Here is a 19,839-nt window from a genome sequence, read left to right as displayed (position 1 = left end):
TGGACAAACGTGCACACAGAACTTTAATATCTTTTATGACAAAGCGCGGTGATTTTTAAAGTGATTAATATCGCCAGCAACGGCTTCATCCTAGAAATCGTTGCGGGCCTTGCACTTTCCTTATCACACCAGCTAGAGTAGAAAACCTATTTTCAGCCTAAGTGATTGTTTCTATTTCTTCAGCCTAATTAAGTTCTAATGAAGGAACAGGTGGTTTTAATGTTCATTTGTTAAAAAAAACAGATTACTTGCATTTTTGAGAAAAGCGTTATAACATATTACATCGACAAAGTATTTATTTAACGAATGAAAAGAAATGTAGGCTGAATGTAGAAGTAGGCTTAAAATACGCTCCCATACCGTAGTTACAAGAAATGTTTACATGTAGATTCAACCGTATTTCTGTAAGAGAACGAGATATAAGCGGTTGGAGTGCACAGTGCTCTGAAAGTGCCATGTAAACTCGCAAAGTGTAACACTTTATAAGTTTACTAATTCGATCCGTTTGTTTACTTCATTTTCTTTAGATGTTCAAGAATGCCAACCTTTTTCGATCAAACAAATGATGCAGCGGATTCAATAAAGGCTCAGCTCTTGGCGCTACTGCGTAAACAAAACTGCACCGAAGGCGTACGAATCAAAATATTTATAAAAAAACAGACACACGAATGAATGTATGTAATGTAACGCAATTGTCCTAATAGGAAACACACGTAAAACCTCGCAATAAATAATCAAAACAATAAATATACCTTCAAACTGCATCGACATTGTGTAGCTCTTGCCCCTTTAAGATAAAAAATTTTACAGTTTGAATAACAGAAATTGCATAAGCTCAATGATTGTACGGATGACTTCCAGTATCTGCTTTTCTGGACTAACGCGGACAGGCTACATCACGAAGTATTGTGAATAAAGAGTACTATCAAACGGATTGTTCCACGCCTGTGACTCACAGTTTTAAGACATTTATCAAAAGTTGCCTTAGGTAATTGTATCAAATTTAGATTGATAACTTCGGTTGATTATTTCAGGATTACTAAGCAACCATTCTGTGCGGTAAATGTTTATATTCCACAGCTCGAACAAACAGCATACATTCTGAAGTTAAATTTCAAGAGTTCCTGGTTACAGGGTAGATCGTAATAATATATATGGTCGGCAATTTCTGTGAATTTTGGGTCATAATATTGTGCATATAATTAGGAAACGACAGTACACCGAAATAAATATAACCTTCGAAAATACCCAATATTGTAAAGTATTTAAAAGTGTGAAATACTGTATTAAAAAAAACGCAGGCTGGCATGGTTCTTTGTTCTCTGTTGTAATAAAAATGACATGTTTTATATGTCTTGGAACATCAAAACAAAATAATAACATAACCTAACGTTAACAAATAGATACGCGATTCGGTTTTTGTTTTCAAGAAATAATTTTTCAAATAAAACCAGATGTTTCGACTTTCGCAAACCGTTAAGCGGATTGCGATTTGAAAACAGGCCTACTCTAACTAACGTAAAACTATAACAAACGCATTTCTTGACTTGACTTATAATGTAAAATAACGAAAAAGGGATATTACAAAAATATGGCAAATCTAACATGTATAAATGTATACAGCTTCTACATAAAACATGTTTTCGTGTAAATTTGTTTTCTCTTGCTTATACTTCGTTTATCTGTTTTTGTTTCTCTCTAAAGAAAGTATGCTTATGATTAAAATTCAATCTTAGTTGTATATAAATATTAAAAATATTTACACGTTTGAAGGGCTCGAAGATTTTTCTTTACGTTTGTTTTAACTTCGCCATGATCTTAATAAGATTTTTTTTATAAATATTCGCGCTCTACAAACATAGTAAAATAAAACTCGTTCTGCAGGGTTCCCTTATCGCGCACACACAGCTGTTCGATCAATCTCGTTTTTTAGGTAATCATTTGTATCATTGCTTCCTCCAACTTTTAAAAATATGGTTCTTGTTTTACTACCTTCGTGTGTAAATTAAAATAAATCATTATCTCGCGATTGTGGATGTAAAAAAGGAGATCATTCATTTTTTCAGTTTTGGATAATAAATATTGTTTGTAATAGTACAGTATGTTACGAATAAAATTGTAAATAGTGTAATAAAAAATTAAAATAGTAATATGGGTAAAACAACATAATATCATTTGTTTTTCCTCTCTTTTAGAGACTTTTCGAATGGTTATTTTTACACGAGTTTTAGCCAAGCATTGCAACTATAGTATATTTTATACGCCCGCGGTTTAGATTCTTGCTTTAACCGAGACGTGTACAGTTACGATGAACCCAGCTTTGGCGCCTGATTACATGACAATAATGTTTTGAAGCGTACGAATATACACAGTCATAGCTTTTAGCTATGGTTAAATGATTTTCCCGTTACGCGGCATTGTTATGATGAACGAGTTTACTTGTTACTCACGTAAGTCTTCTACCAGCAGCTTGGACTGAACCGAATCTGAGCAACGCACTTACCTTGTTGCTGATTAACGATTCGGTTGTAAAATTTTAGCTCCGGCGGTCAATCACTGAATATACAGAGTGTTCAGTACGAGAACGTGATGGTTATTCTTTGCTAGTGTTACAACAAACCCTTCCGATGTAATTTTAAGACCGCAACAGCGAGATACCTATAGTGAAATATAATTTAGAAACATAACCTAGATCTGGATCAACATATTTTGATACGACTATGATACCTTTACATAGGGACATTCGTATTCTGACTGCAACTGTCCATCTTTAGAGTAGCAAGCTACATGAAAACGATTGCCATGGGAATCGCCAATCAGAACGTCGCCAGCATCTGATATGTCAATGCCATTCGGGAAACAGGTTACTTTTTCACTGCCGATACGATATTTAAAAGTACCTTCCTCCGAAAACACTGCTACGCAATGTCCTTTAAAATCACAAACATAAAAGTCAGATCCTGCGAAAAAAGTAAAAAACGATACTTGATAAATAATTGCATTTTGAAATGTAACGACCTAGGAAATTTTTAGAAAATTTGGTTAATGTGTATTATATGTGTGATAAGTATGGAACTACCACCCACCTATCTTAACAGATCAATCTTGACAAAGGGAATTATATACAAGACACGCGAAAGCAACTCCTACCCAGATCCAAAGTGAATTCGGGTACTGGTAATAAGAAAACAGCGACCTCCATGAGATACCGTCTCTCACAAATGCTAGCGAGTGGAAAACTCACAGAAATAACAAAAATGCAGAACACTAGGGTTCTGCAAATAAACCTCCATCATGCAAAAACAGCATCGTGCATACTTTCCAGGAGTTTTGTCAAAGACGCTGTAGACCTGGCCGCTGGCCCTGATTTAAAAACCCTGGGTCCACAAAGGAAGAATACAAGGTATTCAAATAAATGCATGTACGTTATTCTTTGATGGCAAGCTGCTTTTTTTAGGCAACGCAAACATTAATTGCTTTCCTATTACAGAGTTCATCAAACGAAATATTGTCGCAATCAGAGTTGAGGTACCAACCGCCAAAGGAAAATCCGATATTATCGGTGCATCAGCCTATTTTTTGGTGTCGTTCCTGAGGTTCCCACTCAAGAGGTTATGGCGTTTGCCAATGCTCATCATACCTTGTAGAGAAGCATCGACATCAACAATCGAGGTGAGTGTCTTTTAGAATTTTTCTCGTCAAACAATAGCCTCACTACAGGAATTAGGTCGGTTCATCAACTTGAACTGGCATCAGAGATGTTGCAGGAAACGATAGTCTCTGCATAAAATAGTAATGGCTCACTTAAAAGGATTACCTACTTCTACCAGGAATGTTCTCTGGTGGAACAAAAGGCTGGAACGGTTTCGCAAAATGGAGCGAAAACTATTCAATGGACCTAAAATTACTTCGGACTGGACTCAATACAGGAGAGCCCTAACCGAATATAGCAAAGAACTAAGCCGACCAAAACGGAAAATCTTGGGTACATAATTGTGAAAGCATTGAAAGTACTCCAATGGCCGCAAGATTTAATAAGACTCTTGCGAAAGACCGTTCGAACGGACCAGGTACTCTCAAGAGAGAAGATGGTGCGTTCACAAAATCACCTTCAGAAGTAAATGATAGAGATTAGGTTTTTGATTGTGACATAAGATGTTATAAAAGAAATTTTTCAGGATCTGAGAAGACAAAAGAGGTCGCAATAAAAGTTGATGAAATGGTGTTAACTGCAGTGCAGATGCGGAATACACTGAGATTCTTTCAACCTTATAAATCGGCAGATGTCGATTGGATTTTTCCAGCTCAGACTTAAAATGGAGAATCAGGGCTAATTCCACCTCTAATTGAGATTTTTAAGACGAGTTTGACAGTAACGGGTGACAACTAAAATTTTGGAATTTTTTTTTCTCAGGCTGTCAATAACGACAAAGATACATGACGAAGATCTGATTTACCGAAAATAAAGATACATTATCCATTGTTGAAAAAAAATTAGTGTACATTTGAAAACGGTCCATAATCGGCTGTTCGGCGAAGCTTTCGTTTGACGTCGAAACAGGAGCGTTGTACGGCCGTCATGTCAACTTTGCGAATGCATCTCTTGATTCTACCAATCAACTGTTTGCAATTCGTGGCTCTCCAGTTATTTTTGTACACCAAGGAACTCAAAATCCCGAAGAAATCTTCGGTTGGGCGCACAGAGACAGATTTTACGGGTCGTGGTTTTTGGGTAAAAATGGGGTCTAATGGGTATTCAGGAACGATTGTGTTTGGCGTAATGTGATGATGCTCTATCCGACCAAAACACGTATTGTCCATCTGCATGATGTTTTTGTAGAAACGGGATCAAAATTTTGTTCAAAAATTCGTCTGGTGCATCTTAATTGTTAGCCAAACCAGAGGGCTTGTTGTTGAAGAAACGAGAAAGAGAACGATGTGCTTCTGCGTCCATAATTTTGGCTGGTCTTCCACTACCTTGCTCGCGAATAGTTGTTGGGCATCTTAGGATGGTAAACAGTCGAAGCCGCAACATATTCGCTTTTTAAATGTTGTACCGTAAACTTTTTCCCGAGATTTCCGTGGAAGTTCGTAGAAGTGTACAACGCGCTCGCAGAATGCTTCTTGTTTCGACGCTGTTTTAAGCAAAACTTGGCAAGCATAAACAAAACAAAAAATACTGACAGAAAGCGGATAGAAAGAGCTAACACATACACACTCTCATTTCTCCCTGAGCTCGTTTGTTGTTGAGTATAGGGACCTCGAAAAAAAAATTCAAAATGTTAGTTGTCACCCGTTAAATCACCTGCCGTCTGCATGGAAATTGGTCAAAGTTGAATTCATACCAAACGTAGGAGAACGTGATAAATCACTTCCTAAAGCTTCCAGACCAACTAGTTTATTATCAGTATTGTTGAAAACTATGGGAGAAATATTATATGAATACATACCTATGATATAACATAAGTCTGAACACTTGACTAGATGTCCATTGCATTATCTAAATAGCATTTTGCAAGCTGATAAATGAGTATGGAAGGGGGAAGGCAATGAAGATGCGTCCAACATAGCTCTAGCCAACCCAAGTTCCTATCTAGCACCTCCACGTAGTCATACCCGGTAATGATCTTTCCTTAAGATTGAGTAGCTAAGCTAGGAGGTGCGATGCTGCGTGGATCCCGGCTGCCTGATACCAAAATCGTAGTTTTGTAAGCCCCACCACATATTCTAATTGTTTGTTTCGTTCTAGCTCTTCAAAAACCTACTATACAATAGAAACATTGACCGTAAAACTTGCTAATAATGTACATGGATATTGTTGGGTTGTTGTACATGTTGATGTTGTACATGTACATGTTGTACATGATTGATGGAAACTCAAACGATGGCATCATTATGATGCAACTATATCTGATGCAAAGGACTGCTGGTGAGCTCGTTCTATTTTTATCCATATTAATTTCATTTCATTATATATCATGCGATAAATTCATTATATGCATTTTATAAGATAAATTCATGAATACAGAGGCATCGTATGAGTGGAAGACAGGAGGATGGAGTGAGGAGTCAACCGGAATCACTAGGAGGAAACTCCTGATAGAGGTCTGAAACAATATTTATGTTGCACTCTTCGAACAAACCAACCATCACGTGGGTTAAAGCTGGTGCAGCGAAATTGATTGTTACATGGCAGGATCCTAATGCTGGAAGGAAATTCTTATAATCCCGGAATGCGCACAAGTGTCTCTGCTAGTGGGTCCGCCCAATCCCTTTTGGTCCTTCTACAACAGCTTCAGTGTGAAATTCATTTGACAATCAAATTTGGATCTACTGTAAGTCTACCCACATACACTGGCAGGACCTTCAACTGATGGCGGATTCCCCCCATACATACATACAAACCATTTTGCAAGCTGGTAGATTAAAAATCAGAGCTTAGCTTAGTCTAATTGCACATATCAATGGTTACACTCAATGATTGACCAGAACCAGTGAAATTGCACAATGAATCAAATGAATGGAGTTAGGATTTACCGACCATTCTCATTGTGCAAAATTCAGTGATTCGGCATAATAATGATCAATAACTTCGCTGGCCACGTCCTTGCAATCAGTGTAATTTTGTTGTTCTAGGGACCGTGTTAACCTCTGCATCCCTACATAGATTACAGGAAGGAATTTTGTTAGTAAGGTCGGGTTTGTTGGATCAGGATTCACCTTGATAAGTGATGTGATCGTTGCTTTTTTTGCTTTTTTTTAGTGTAGAATTTTAGGTATGTTTTTCGCCTATTCATTAATCATTCGATCGTATTTAATATTTTTTATTATTATGGTTTTGGTTTTGAAAACAGATTTATTCCAACAGAATTTTGAATGAATAATCACACTATTCCTGGGTCTAAGCACAGAGTTATACATTAGTAGGGAGTGTTGCTAAATCGTGCTTAACCGTGACAATGACTCGTCCCTGTAGATGGCGTATTTTATAGAGGACAATACGTTTAAACCAAACACCGCGAACCGAAAAAAGTGCCGGTAACGAACACGATTCAGTTGTACCAAATGAAGTGGTGGGGTCAGATATGTCGATATTTTGCTTCATACATAATTCGCGGATGAACTCTCGGAAAACACGTATGAAACTGTCCACTTATTACGACTTTGTATTGCAGTTATCAATCATCTTTATTGCGCTATATGAGAAATATCTTGGAAGAAAATATATGTTTTTAATTGTTCACGCAGTATGGTGGCAAAAATCGCTTACCAAGTCTGTATCTTGTCACAGATAGAATAAAGTGGAAGCTTGATACTTAAGCGTACTTAGAACCGCACGGTTATCTTTAATTTGTCGACCTGGCTATCGAGTTTTCAAGCAGGCAAAATTCCACGCATTTAGAGCTTTGAACAACATAATAAAATGCAAACAAGAAACAAAGCATAATTTTCAATTTACTGAGAAAATGTCAAATTATTTAAAATTGTTTATAATAGCACATTCTTAATAAATCAACTCCCAGGTCTAATGAACAATTATCAACAGATTGTGTAGAAAAATATCTATTTAAAACTAAGGTTATGTTAGAAGGCTAACAAAAAATATTTGAAAACGTATGCTCACCGGGCCTATAATAAAATTCTTACCAGTCCGAACTCAGCTGATAAATCAAAAATCAAAGTGACCAAAATTGAGAAGTCTCTTGTATCGAACGAGACAGCATTAAAGGTGCGTGTCTCGATATTCAAGGGGCATTTTATAATGCTTCTTACTGATCAATGGCAAAAGCAATGAAGAAAAGATAATTTGATAACTGATGATTTTCTGAGAAGCTTAGAGGAATATGATGTCGAAGTTGTAGGTTTTGCTGATGAGTTAGTCATCATGGTTCGTGGAAAATTTGACGACATGATATTGGATGCAGAGGGCCCTAAATCTGTAATAAGGAAGGCATGGGCATTGGGCACCAACCCCTCAAAAACAATTGTTCGCTTCACTAAGAAAAAGAAACTGAAGCTGAGGTGTCTATACCTTGGGGAAGAGGAAATCAAATGTTGCGTCTCAGTAAAATATCTTGGAGTAATCCTAGATGGTAAACCATCTTGGAATGCACACTTAGATTCAATAATTAGCAAGGGAAACACTGCCCTGTGGGTATGTTCTAAAATGATGGTAAAAACATATGGCATGCCGCCCCAATTCATATAAACAATATTTCATGAGAATTAAATATCCTCAAAACTCCGGTTTAGTTACAACTGCTTGTTATCAGAGATCCCCATGCTGGCCTTATTTGTATTGAGAATAGTAATAATTACTGAACAACGCAAGAATCACATCACACGATCTGAAGCTGTATGCTAAAGTCGATAGTTCGTCCGACGCCGCGTTCATGCAAGAGCTGCTGCTGATTTTTGCAAAATGGTGCACAGACAACCGCATGTTGCTAAATTCCGACAAATGTGAAATTACATTCTCAAGGAAATTGAACCCTCTCGTTTTCGACTACATTCTATCAGAAGTGCCTCTACGCCGCGAAAATTGTGTTAAGGACTTGGGAATACTGCTTGACTCTAAGCTCGACTTCAAACAGCACATCGCATATATTGTCGATAAGGCCTACAGGAATCTGGGATTTATCATGCGGATCGCAAGAACTTCAACGACATCTACTGCCTCAAAGCTCTCTACTGTGCTCTTGCCCGGTCCAACCTTGAGTACTGCGCTCCTGTGTGGAGTCCGTACTACCAAAATCGAGTTGACCGAAGCGAGTCAGTGCAGCGCCGATTCATACGTTTTGCACTTCGAAGATTGCCCTGGAACGACCCCTTTCAGCTGCCCTGCTATGAACAACGCTGCAGACTCATCGATCTTGACCCGTTGAACACTCGTCGCGACGTGATCAGAGCAATGGCAATCGCCGACATGCTGACCTCGAGAGTGGATTGCCCATGTCTACTCGCGAACCTCAACATATTCGCCCAAGGTCGTGTTGTACGCAACGGTCCATTTCTGCGTGTACCGCATCGGCGAACCAACTATAGCACATTTAGCACAATCATCGGTCTGCAACGCCATTTCAATCGATTTACACATAGCTTCGACTTAAACGTCAGCCGCGAGGTACTGAAAACTCGTTTCCAGGCACTAGCACGTAGATTCTAGATTCTAAGTGTATCAGTAGGGCCCGTAGGCCTGTTGATATTTTTATACAAATAAACAAATTTGGTAATCTTTAATTCGAGTCCCACTTGAATTCACAAAAGTATTATACTATATACCCTTTTTCCTTTTTTTTTCCTTTTTTTCGGGTTATCCAACTGGTCGCTTAATAGCGTATAAAACTCTGCGCTGGGCCCTTTTGTGTTGTCAACAAAGTGTCAGGGAGACCTGAAACATCAGTTCTACCTGACGAGACAGGCACTGGCGCCCACTAAAACACAGGTAGAGCCCCAAGCATAGCCGTCACGCCTATACCCGCAGGCGGAGGCGTTTCGGCCCTGCGCGGACTCCACGAACTGACTCTAAGATCTCTCTGCCAAAGGCCGGAATGTCATATTTTAAATATAATGATGATGATGACGATGATGATAATAATTATGATGATGAGAAGAAAAATAATAGATCGAATTTGTAAATGTGCTTTGGACTTTTTGTACCACTCGAGTTACAATATGTGGTATAGTGAAGAAGTGGAGAATTCGTCAGCCCCGCCTGACACCGGTCTTCAACCGCGCGCCCGCTTTCAGTTTTCCAACACAAACAACCACAAATGAACCAATAGGTAAGACAAATTTCGGAGCATTAGTGGTTATTAACTTATCAGGGCAAATTTAATCTTTCATCCCCTTAGCATTCACAGTGCATTCCCACGGTACAAAGTAAATTGAACGCAGCACAAGCTGGACGTTCGCGGTAGTCGACAGAAGCTTCAAAATATAGACTCGCCCGCCTTCCAACCCTCGAGACCAAAGTACTGTAAAGCTCTGGGCTTAAACGTCTCTTTAAGACTCGACCCCTTCCCATCGACAGAGCCCGTGGACGGCCATCAGAGCTCAGGACAGCCACGGCGCCAATGCAAAAATCCTACTCTATCTAGCAGCACCGCCTAGCCGAAACTCGAACACGCGACACGAATTGACCTAATTTTCCCATCTGCTACCTAAGAAGTGCTATTACCCGTAATCATTACAGAGTGGTCCTTCGGCATCCAATCGGATCTGGTATCCCGCTTACATCCCCTTACTAACCCTAAGCCCCCGACCAACTCAATCAATCCGACATTTTTCTAGATATTTGTGACAGTGACAGTGTGATAAATAGGGATGAATCCCAGAAAACTTCATCTATTGTCAGAGATCCCCATACTGGCCTTATTCTTAAACGGAATAAAAGCACTTTCTGAACAACGCAACAATCACATTTGGTAAATTTTTACCCCGAGTCCCACTTGAAATCACAAAAGTATTTTGATATATACCCACATTCAGAAGTAAACGTGACCGCTGTTCATTTACTGATTAGTTAAAAAGCCCTACACCACGACAAGGTTCAGTTTTATCGTAGGGAAGTATTATACTATATACCCATATACAAAATTAAACGTGACCGCTGTTCATTTACTTATTTGTTAAAAAAAAACCCTACACTACTTCATGGCGCAGGTATATCATAGGGCATTATGTTTTAAATACATGTTTCAATAGAGGTTAAACGGAATAGTGTTATGGACAAAAAAAAGCAAGGGGTCTTTGACCCTTCACGGTCGTTTTAGTGTTAACCCCTCTCTGTCCCATGGCAGCACAGATACTCCATGACTTCCGATACTAAAATGGGCCGATAAACGCATTTAAATATGGATATTTTGATTTCATCGATTTCAGTAAAAACATTGTTTTACAAGCTGCATGTTTGTGGCATGGTAGCTTTTTCACATGATCAAAAACTGTAAACCTTTAAAACACCCCTGGGACAGAGAGGGTTAACGGCTGCTGTAATTATGATGTGTCAACTAACAATGATTAAATTTACTCATTTTTAAATACTTACCGTTAATTGCGATATCCGACGGTTCCCTCATGAAGTCTGAGCAATCAAACCAATGGATCAAATTGCCATCCTCTGATATGATGAACACCGTAGGTGAAACACTATCAACGGCCACAATTAATCCTTTATTAGTGACAGCTAAGCCAGCTACAATATCAATGTAACTATAAACAATACAAACATATTAGAATAAAAACAATTTTCATGTCACAAGCGATTAAGCTTACCGAATTGCAATCTTTTTAATAAAATGTCCATTTTTGGAAAAAATCTGCATACGAGAACGTTCATTACCACGATCGCACACTACAAACTTAGCACTCGAACGCATCACAGCCACCTTGCGAGGATAGAACAGCTGCCCTTCTTCTTTTCCTGGTACACCGAAAGAGAATTTGAAAGTACCATTTTTTTCGAATATCTCAATACGATGATTGTTGGTGTCGGCCACCACAATTTCTTCATCCACCCCAAGACAGAAACCATGTGGTGAGTTGAATTGACCTTTTGTTTGTCCAAGTGAACCAAACTTGCAACGAATTTGCATTGGAGTAGCTTTTGTACGACCATTGACTTGAAAACGGCTCATAGCAGCCATGTCTTCACCCAGTGATGAATCTATTGGAATCATGGATTGCTGTAGCATTGTTGCCGGGGCTCCTTGTAAACCAGGAAAATCGTTGAAGGATAAATTGTGCATGTTGGGATGTGATTGTATCAATGGACCATTTTGAAGATCTGTGTTGTTAAGTCCATATTTTGCAAGAGCCTGGAAGGCATTCTGATCTCCAGAGATTAAATCCGCCAACGTAAAGTTAGTGGTAGTGTTATTGTTAACAGGGACTATAGCATCGGGCATATCATTTGATGTTTCTGCCAAATTGGCTAGGCGATGCAAGTTATACTCTGCAATGCTGGTTAATCCCGGTAGAGTAGCTGATCCTCCTACGGTTGCTGGCGCAGCGACTATTGTATTGCCAGCAATTGGAGTCGATGCTGGAGGTTCTGGAGTGAGAACGTGTGGTAACATGTAATTGGACATATCTCCGTCGAACGACGATTGCATCGATGTGGGTAACGAAATTGGACTGCTGGCAGTAACAGATCCTGTCAAAGGACCTTGTGATAAGCCGCAACTGCTATTAGCATTGCCAGGTGGTTTATTGATCAATATGGCCATTCCTGGGAGTGATGGTGGGGGAGTAGTCTCCTTAGGGCTTTGTAACAACGTTTCAGTATGAAATGATCCAAACAACTCCGGAGCAATTTTTTCAAATTTTTCAAAACTGGTTTGGAACTCAAGAGAAACATTTACATCCACTTTGGGTGTTGATCCAATCAGACAACTGAATTGAGTAGAAATCATTTTTTTTAGACTTAACAGCTCAGGACCGTTTGCTTGATCCAATACTTTTTTCGTGAATTTGGCAGTATTTTCGATTTTTTCCGTGGCCTTCTCAACACTGTGAAACATTTCCATGATCTTCAGTTCACGTTCAGAGTGCAACTTTTCGAGATTCTTCAATGCATCATCGCGGCACTTTTCCAATACGGCTTTAAAACTTTGAAATGATTCGTTGATTAAATCCCTGGCCGTCTCGAATTGATTTTGTAAATCATGTAAAGAAGCATCAAGGTTAGCTGTAGCTTGATTACAGCAATCGATTTTAGTTTTAGCGTCCTTCATCAAATTTTCCAATTCAATACGCATTGGCTTTTCAGCTTCGCTAATGATTTGGTAATTATGCTCTTTACCTTTATGCTCGCCAATTAAACATTCATTGCACACCGGAATCTGACAGTTGAAGCAGAAGTACTTCAAATTCTCGGGTGGGTGAGCAGAACAATACAAGGGCTTGTGAATGGCAACCTTTTCAGATGATTTTCGCAGTTCGTCTAACTGTACAACTTTATGGTCCTCGAAGCAACGCATGTAGCGGTGAGCATTGTCGCAGCTAGCACACAAAAAATTAGCGCAGTCATTGCAACGCGATATAGCCATTTCTTTGCTTTTGCAAGATGTGCAGGCTAACATAGATGGTTCGATAGTGGACAAATCGAGTACATTTGTCAGAATATAGTTTTGATGCAAGGCGCTGATACCTCTAGGTCCTAACTTCGTTGGTTGCTTGCATATCGGACAATCAATTACACCATCCAGCCGTTTTGATTCGTCTTCTCGCAGTAATGAATCCAGGCATAACTCGCAAAACACGTGCAAGCATGCTAGAACCCGAGGAGAAACATACTTGTTCCTGTAATTATACGTAGAATTGAACTAGTCTCATTTTTTTATCGACACGTATTCTTTAAATACTTACTGGCACAGCGTGCAGTCCTGTTCCATACATTCCGATAGTGATCCGTTTTCTAGCGGGAAACCCTTCACAGAATCAGGTGCTCCACTTATCTCTAATCCACACAAAACATTGGGATCAGAATCGAGTTCATTAAATGGAGCATTATCAACGATTTTGAAAGCATCTGCAAATGAAGCGCCGCTTCCCGATGATGTTGGAATTGGTGGCAGTAGAGAATTGTTTATAGGAGCGCATTCCGGGGTTGGAGAAATGGAAATTAAAGGAGCGTCGTTATTCTGCTCTTCGTTGGCTGCACAATCAGCACCACTTTGAGGTGTTGGTATAATAGCAGGCGGAATAACCGTAGTTGCAGGCAAGATGTCAACCCCCGAAGTGACAATAGGGGATGAATGGGACGGAGACGCAGCGTTCGAAACGGTAGCAGGAGTCATCTTGATGACTCCAGGTGGAGAAACCGAGTTACTAGTGTTGTTACCGGTGGTCCCGGTGACAGCACTAGAATAATTAAAAACTCCAATTGATGCCATAGGCCTGTTGAAATATTTAACTGATTTCGAAATGTTTAAACCACCACTTTACAACTTGTACACCTTAGCGCTGTGCTCGTTAAATCTTTTCTTGGCTGAACAGGAAATACTGAAGTACACTGCTTTACGCTGGACACCACCTGGGACGATAAGAAACCAGTTCCTAGATATACAAGCACGGCGTTCTCACAAATCTGAAACTTTTTTTTTGTTGCGGTTGACTCGTTTAACTATTCTTCTTGATGGACTCCAAACTTTACAGGTGTTTCGGCTGGTGCGGACAACTCCAATCCAAAATATTAGTTTTTAGTGTGAAATTATGTTTTTATTAGGCCACTGTTTTGTTTTTACTCAAACAATACTGCCTAATATCTGTTTAAGGGGGAAAATAACAAACTATATTAGAAAATTTAAAAAATATACTTGGTTATTAGAATTATTTTTAAATGTCGGTCATGACTTTATAATGCGTATAAACAGTAAATATTGTAGAATACTTTTAATTCTGTGTGTTTTGGTGAAGTATAACTGGCTCAGTACGCTTTAAAAATGCGACGCCAAATTTCAATCTACTTCACTGGTTCAATTTGAGAACTATTGGTTCACTTTAAATACTGAAGTTTTTGGAGCGTCTTAATGGAATACGAAGCCTAAAATCAAATAAGAAGAAAACTTATCCAATTTAAGTCTACTATGATACATAGTAGCATTAAACTGGATAAGTTTTATTTTTATTTAAGTTCAGATCACTTTAAATATATTTCATTTTCTATGAAACGACTGAAGATTATCTAACAATTCTTCAAAGACTATTGCCCAAAAAATAAAGCTGTAACCTGTAATATGTGGTTGACTGCTTGGACGCTGATGGGCGAATTACTTCTGTACTGGGCCCTATAGCGTGATCTTATAGCGGAACCTACTAGAAGCAGCTCTGTCAGGTATGGGAAAACTTCTGAAGGACGTTTATACCCATGGCTTTGCTTTGCTTGACAGTACCGTCGCATCCGAGCAAAATTTGACAATGCTGGTGGTGATTGTTAGCATATACAGTAACACTATTCAGTAAAATTGTGGATAATAAATAGGTCTACAAATGTGCCATATATACTGTGTAAGCACCATATTCAAAACAGTGCCTAATTGTGGACGGACAGTTGGAAATTTTTCATAAATATTGACAAAACTCTATCTCTAATACAAACATTTAAACAATTTTTTTTAAATTTTATATTAGAGAGGTTTTCAGCCTGCGGCTCATATTATCAAAATGGTTTAAATAGCTAGAGTTTTGCCAACATTTAAGGAAAATTCGCAACTGTCCAGAATAAGGCACTGTCACTGAATATGGTGCTTGCACGGTAACTGTGTCAAATTCTGCTCGACTGAGACGATACTGTCAAATGAATCAAAAGTGAGTCAAAGTCAATGTGATATATACAGGTGAGGCAATGTTGGTTAAGTGGTATTAGTGCAATGAAGAAATTTCATCATGGTGTGGGTGGAATCGTAAATCAACCAATCACGATGAAGCGTGACGTCAAACTCCAAAAACAAACCCCATTGTTCGACACGGTTTGTTTTTGTAGTTTGACGTCGTTTTCTGATTTTTCGCTACTAATACCATCAAATGTCCTCATCTGCCACACCTTTTTAAACCTCATTGAGTCAAAGTGATAAAACCATTCCTGGCTTGACACTATTCCTATACCTTCGCCACTAGCCCCAGCATGTGTCAAAAATTTACCGTGTAGATTACTCGCTTATAAACTAGCAGCAAGTTTATCACCTGTTCAAAAGTAAACAGATAAGCAATCCTGGAAATAATATTACCATTAGGAAAAATGTTCTATTTTTTTCAAAAATGTCGAAAGGACTCTTTTTTTCTGCCAGTGAAAATACGCCGCGGTAGTGTGTAAATCGATAGACCAGATATCCATATAACCGTCTAAAGTAGAATAATTTAAAACATTTAAAAACAACGGCAGGTTAATGTATGTAGATCGGTGTCATTTTTGCAGTTTTCCGCAAAATTGATTTATTATTTTCAAAACGCTGTTTTAATAATTTCATTGCTTGATATCATTAGCGGCTCGTGCATTCTTTTCTCAACCGTTATTTGAAACACATGCATGTTACGTTGGTGAGCTACTTACATGAACGGTATAATTTGAAAAGTATCTAATCTTCTCCTTTCACAAATGTGTTAATTGAGTACCGAAGTAGTTAACTTCGATTAGTTAAATTGTTTCTGCGACCTTTCAATAGTTTTTCGTGATACAATTTGGTATGTTACGCAACAGTGCGGCATATTTTAAAGATTCTCAAGATTATTCTGGATATTTTTCTCGGTGGCTCCCGCGTACAATGAAATTCCAATATTTAACAAAAATAATTCGCTTTAGTTTTCAACATGATATTTTACTATAAGCGAAGAATAATTATTTACAAAGCAAATGTTTGAAAATTACTGTTAGCAGTTTTACGAGCATTCATATTAAAAAAATAATCATGTGATAAAAAATCAAATAAAAATCCATTGGCAGAGCCGAAACCGCCGATATTCTAGTTAAAATATTACGAAATGTAGTAAATAATAATTGACCAATAGTTTTAGTCTAACAACCAAAGTGTTCACTCTAAAGAAGTGACTATTCTCCCGACAAAATACACTTTGTTTAAGATAAACACCGAAATTGGTAAAATTAACAGAATAGATCTGGTTATATTAATTCATCTGCCTATTAAAATAAATTATGACGGTCAGTTGCAACGTAAGAGTTACATTTCAGTTTAAGCCGTAGCTACTGTAAATATTAATCGAACGTTTGATTAAATCATACTGAGAATGTTTGAACAAACCTTTTGATTTTTGAGCCTCCCAGTTGGCTTCGAGGTATGGCGCCGTATGTCCGAATCTCGGCTGGGCTAGGCTGTTAGAGTCAATAGGATCGTAATAACTGACCCTGCAATTGTACTGTACTATAACAGCTGGCTGCGAAGTCTGTCGTATAAAAAGCAGGTCAAGTTTCGATAACGGAATGTAGCAACTAGGTTTTGCTTTTTTTAAACCGTTTGATTTTGATTGATTTTACTGAAATTTTCTCTCGGTGAGAAACAAGTAGGTACTACCTACTAATAAGATGCTTAAAGAATTTTTTTTCAGAAGTTGAGTAATGTCATAGGACACGGTAAACTTAATTGATACTTTTGACTTCCGTATATTAAAATCGATTGAATTTTAACCGATTAATTCTTCCAACAGATTTCTCACTGTTAGATTTCAAGGCAATTGTTATTACATAACTAAAATTTCCAGAATGCACACTTTATAACTACTACTATTGTTTTTGTCAATAAACATATTTCGTTTTAATAGTTTATCTTTTATCTATGTAGTTATCTAATGTCTCACATGTGCTGTAATAATCACCATGCACCAAAAACAAAACCACATAGAACTATTTTTTTGTAAATGACCCTAAGCCAGATACAAAAAATATTAAGAAAAGTAATACAAAGTTTGAGCTAAATCGGATTGTTTTTATTATGGAATCAGTAAATGCGTATCATATAGCATCCGGACGATTAAATTACGTTGAATTTTTTGTTGATCAAATGAGCGTTTATTGCATCTCTGCAGGCATGTGGTTTCGAAACCTTATGTTTAAGAAAATATAAGAACTTATACACTTTTTAGAATCTAACGTCTAAAATATCGATTCGGAATGAGTCTGTGTAACATATTTCAAGGCAATTTTGCTTTATTTCCCATTGCCGATTAACGCTGTTGCGGTCATAATAATTTTCAAATATACGCAAACACCAATTACTTCTTGTTTGGCAAAAAAATATTACACATTTAATTAACATTTTACAGAGAGTTATCCCAAGACATGTTGCAAAAAACATCCTGCAACCAAATTGTTTTTTATAACACTACCTGCTTATCTTTTTATAACTAGTGTCTTCATTTCTAGTGAGTGTTTTTACACTATCGACGAGGACACATAAACCATAGATGCTGTATACTACTATATAATATGGGTTAAAAATATTTCTTATAAAATAAATGGAAAGAGAGGCAGTTTCATAATTCATACCTTCATGATATTTTATATGTTTAGTTATCTGCATCGGATAAATGAAATTATTACTGATTTAAGTAAGATATGCGTATAGCTTCGCACATTTTTACAATAGAAAAATGTTTTAAATTATGGTACAGTAGAACGAGCTTACATAACAAAATTTTAAAGCCAATAAGTACCTTTCGGTAGCAAAATGGACTTGGCCAAATCTGGCAACACTAGCTTGAAAAATCAAATTTTTATATGATGCGAAAATCTTTTTAACCTCTACAACATGAAAAGCAAAGCCCTCTTGACCGCTGCTGGTAAGAGCTTAATTTTCGCGATTCGAATTATATCGTACAACTAACCTGCTGCGAGCAGAGAAGTGGAGCAAAAAAATCACAAATCGATTGGCACATGAGCGCAGCCAGAAAAGTTGCCCAATTTCGGCGATTTTAAACACACTTTTTTGTTTCAAAATAAAGCTTCACCACATTATACTTCACCATTACCTAGTTAAATTACACAGGTTTAAGCTCCTGAAACTATTTTGGATCACATCGGCACTTATTTTTAATACAAAAAGCGATTATAAAATGCGACGAAAAATTACCTTCATCCTGAACAAGTGAAAAACCGAACAGTGTGGAAAAGTGAATCTGATCGTTGCGCTTATCGATAATGGCGCTGACAAAAATGTGGGTTCTGACATAAAAACGATCAATTGCGATAGCAATGATTCGTGTGCCGTGTGCAAGGGCTTTCCAGTAAGGCGTATAAGTGCATAGTAATCAGAGATTACTTTTGTAATCATTTTCAAATTTATTGTTGTTGCAGTTGAAACACAGAGAACAGATTAACAGGCTCGAAGCAAGAAATCGATTTTTTGTGTGTAAAATCAGTCGGTAGCGCCCTCCAGAAATAGTTTGCCAAACGCATAAAAATATATCCATGTATTGTCAATTGCAAGGAAAATTGTACCATCTAAAGTGCGATATCGCTCATAAAAGTGCTATTTTGCATTAAATCGTTTCGGTACCTTCGGCGCACTTTTTCGTTATCTTCCAAGCAATAAGCACAGAGAACAGATTAACAGGCTCGAAGGAAGTAATCGATTTTTTGTGTGTAAAATCTGTTGGTAGCGCCCTCCAGAAATAGTTTGCCAAACGCATCAAAAAATATGCATGTACCTTTATCAATATTTTTTTGTGCTGGAGTTACATAGCAGCGATGGCAGCGACATCAAGATTTAGTTTGCCACTTACTGCTCGAGGGGTGCTCTATTGAAGGATTACTTGTTGATTACATAAAAACCTTTTACACACTTTTTGTTAATTACCTGGTAGTCTGTTCTCTGTGCAATAAGTGCGCCGAAGATACCGAAACGATTTAATGCAAAATATCACTTTTATGAGCAATATCGCACTTTGGATGGTACAATTTTCCTTGCACTTGACAATACGTTTATTAATATTTATTTGTGCTGGAGTTACATAGCAGCGATGGCAGCGACATCAAGATTTAGTTTGCCACTTACTGCTCGAGGGGTGCTCTTTTAAAGGATTACTCGTATAGATTACATAAAAACCTTTTACACACTTTTTGTCAATTACCTGGTACAGCCTGAATTCGTTAATTGGGCCACGACTGCACTCCCGCTGATTCGCTAATTGGGCCGACTGACAGTTGTTAGAAATTTCTAAACTCGAAAATTCCATACAATTTTGACATTCAAGTTGTCACACAGCCCAATTAGCGAACACCCAATTAACGAACCGCCCAATTAACGAACCACCAATTAACGAAACTTTGCTGTAGTCTGTTCTCTGTGTAGCAACCACCTGGGAAACCACGTGTAGTTTGACAGA

At 37.9% G+C, this 19,839-nt stretch overlaps 1 protein-coding gene across 2 annotated transcripts; it reads right to left on the bottom strand.

Annotated features, from left to right (window-relative positions):
* Positions 1-233: 233 nt before the first annotated feature.
* LOC128733082 (brain tumor protein) lies at positions 234-18,504 on the bottom strand. 2 transcript variants are annotated; one of them, XM_053826684.1, is made up of 6 exons: positions 18,484-18,504; positions 13,372-14,270; positions 11,278-13,305; positions 11,051-11,214; positions 2,728-2,960; positions 234-2,658 (listed from the first exon to the last, which is right to left on the bottom strand). In XM_053826684.1, the coding sequence occupies exons 2-6, from the start codon at positions 13,896-13,898 to the stop codon at positions 2,554-2,556; spliced, it is 3,057 nt and encodes a 1,018-aa protein (XP_053682659.1). In that variant the 5' UTR covers positions 13,899-14,270; positions 18,484-18,504; the 3' UTR covers positions 234-2,553. The 2 variants fall into 2 exon arrangements, with proteins under 2 accessions (XP_053682659.1, XP_053682660.1); XM_053826685.1 differs by lacking the exon at positions 18,484-18,504 and adding an exon at positions 18,340-18,455.
* Positions 18,505-19,839: the final 1,335 nt, after the last annotated feature.

The sequence above is a fragment of the Sabethes cyaneus genome, chromosome 1 (assembly GCF_943734655.1).
Source record: "Sabethes cyaneus chromosome 1, idSabCyanKW18_F2, whole genome shotgun sequence".
In the NCBI taxonomy this organism is placed as follows: domain Eukaryota; kingdom Metazoa; phylum Arthropoda; class Insecta; order Diptera; family Culicidae; genus Sabethes; species Sabethes cyaneus.
The sequence above is the reverse complement of the archived record's forward strand: the minus strand, read 5'-3'. Positions and strand labels throughout refer to the sequence as shown.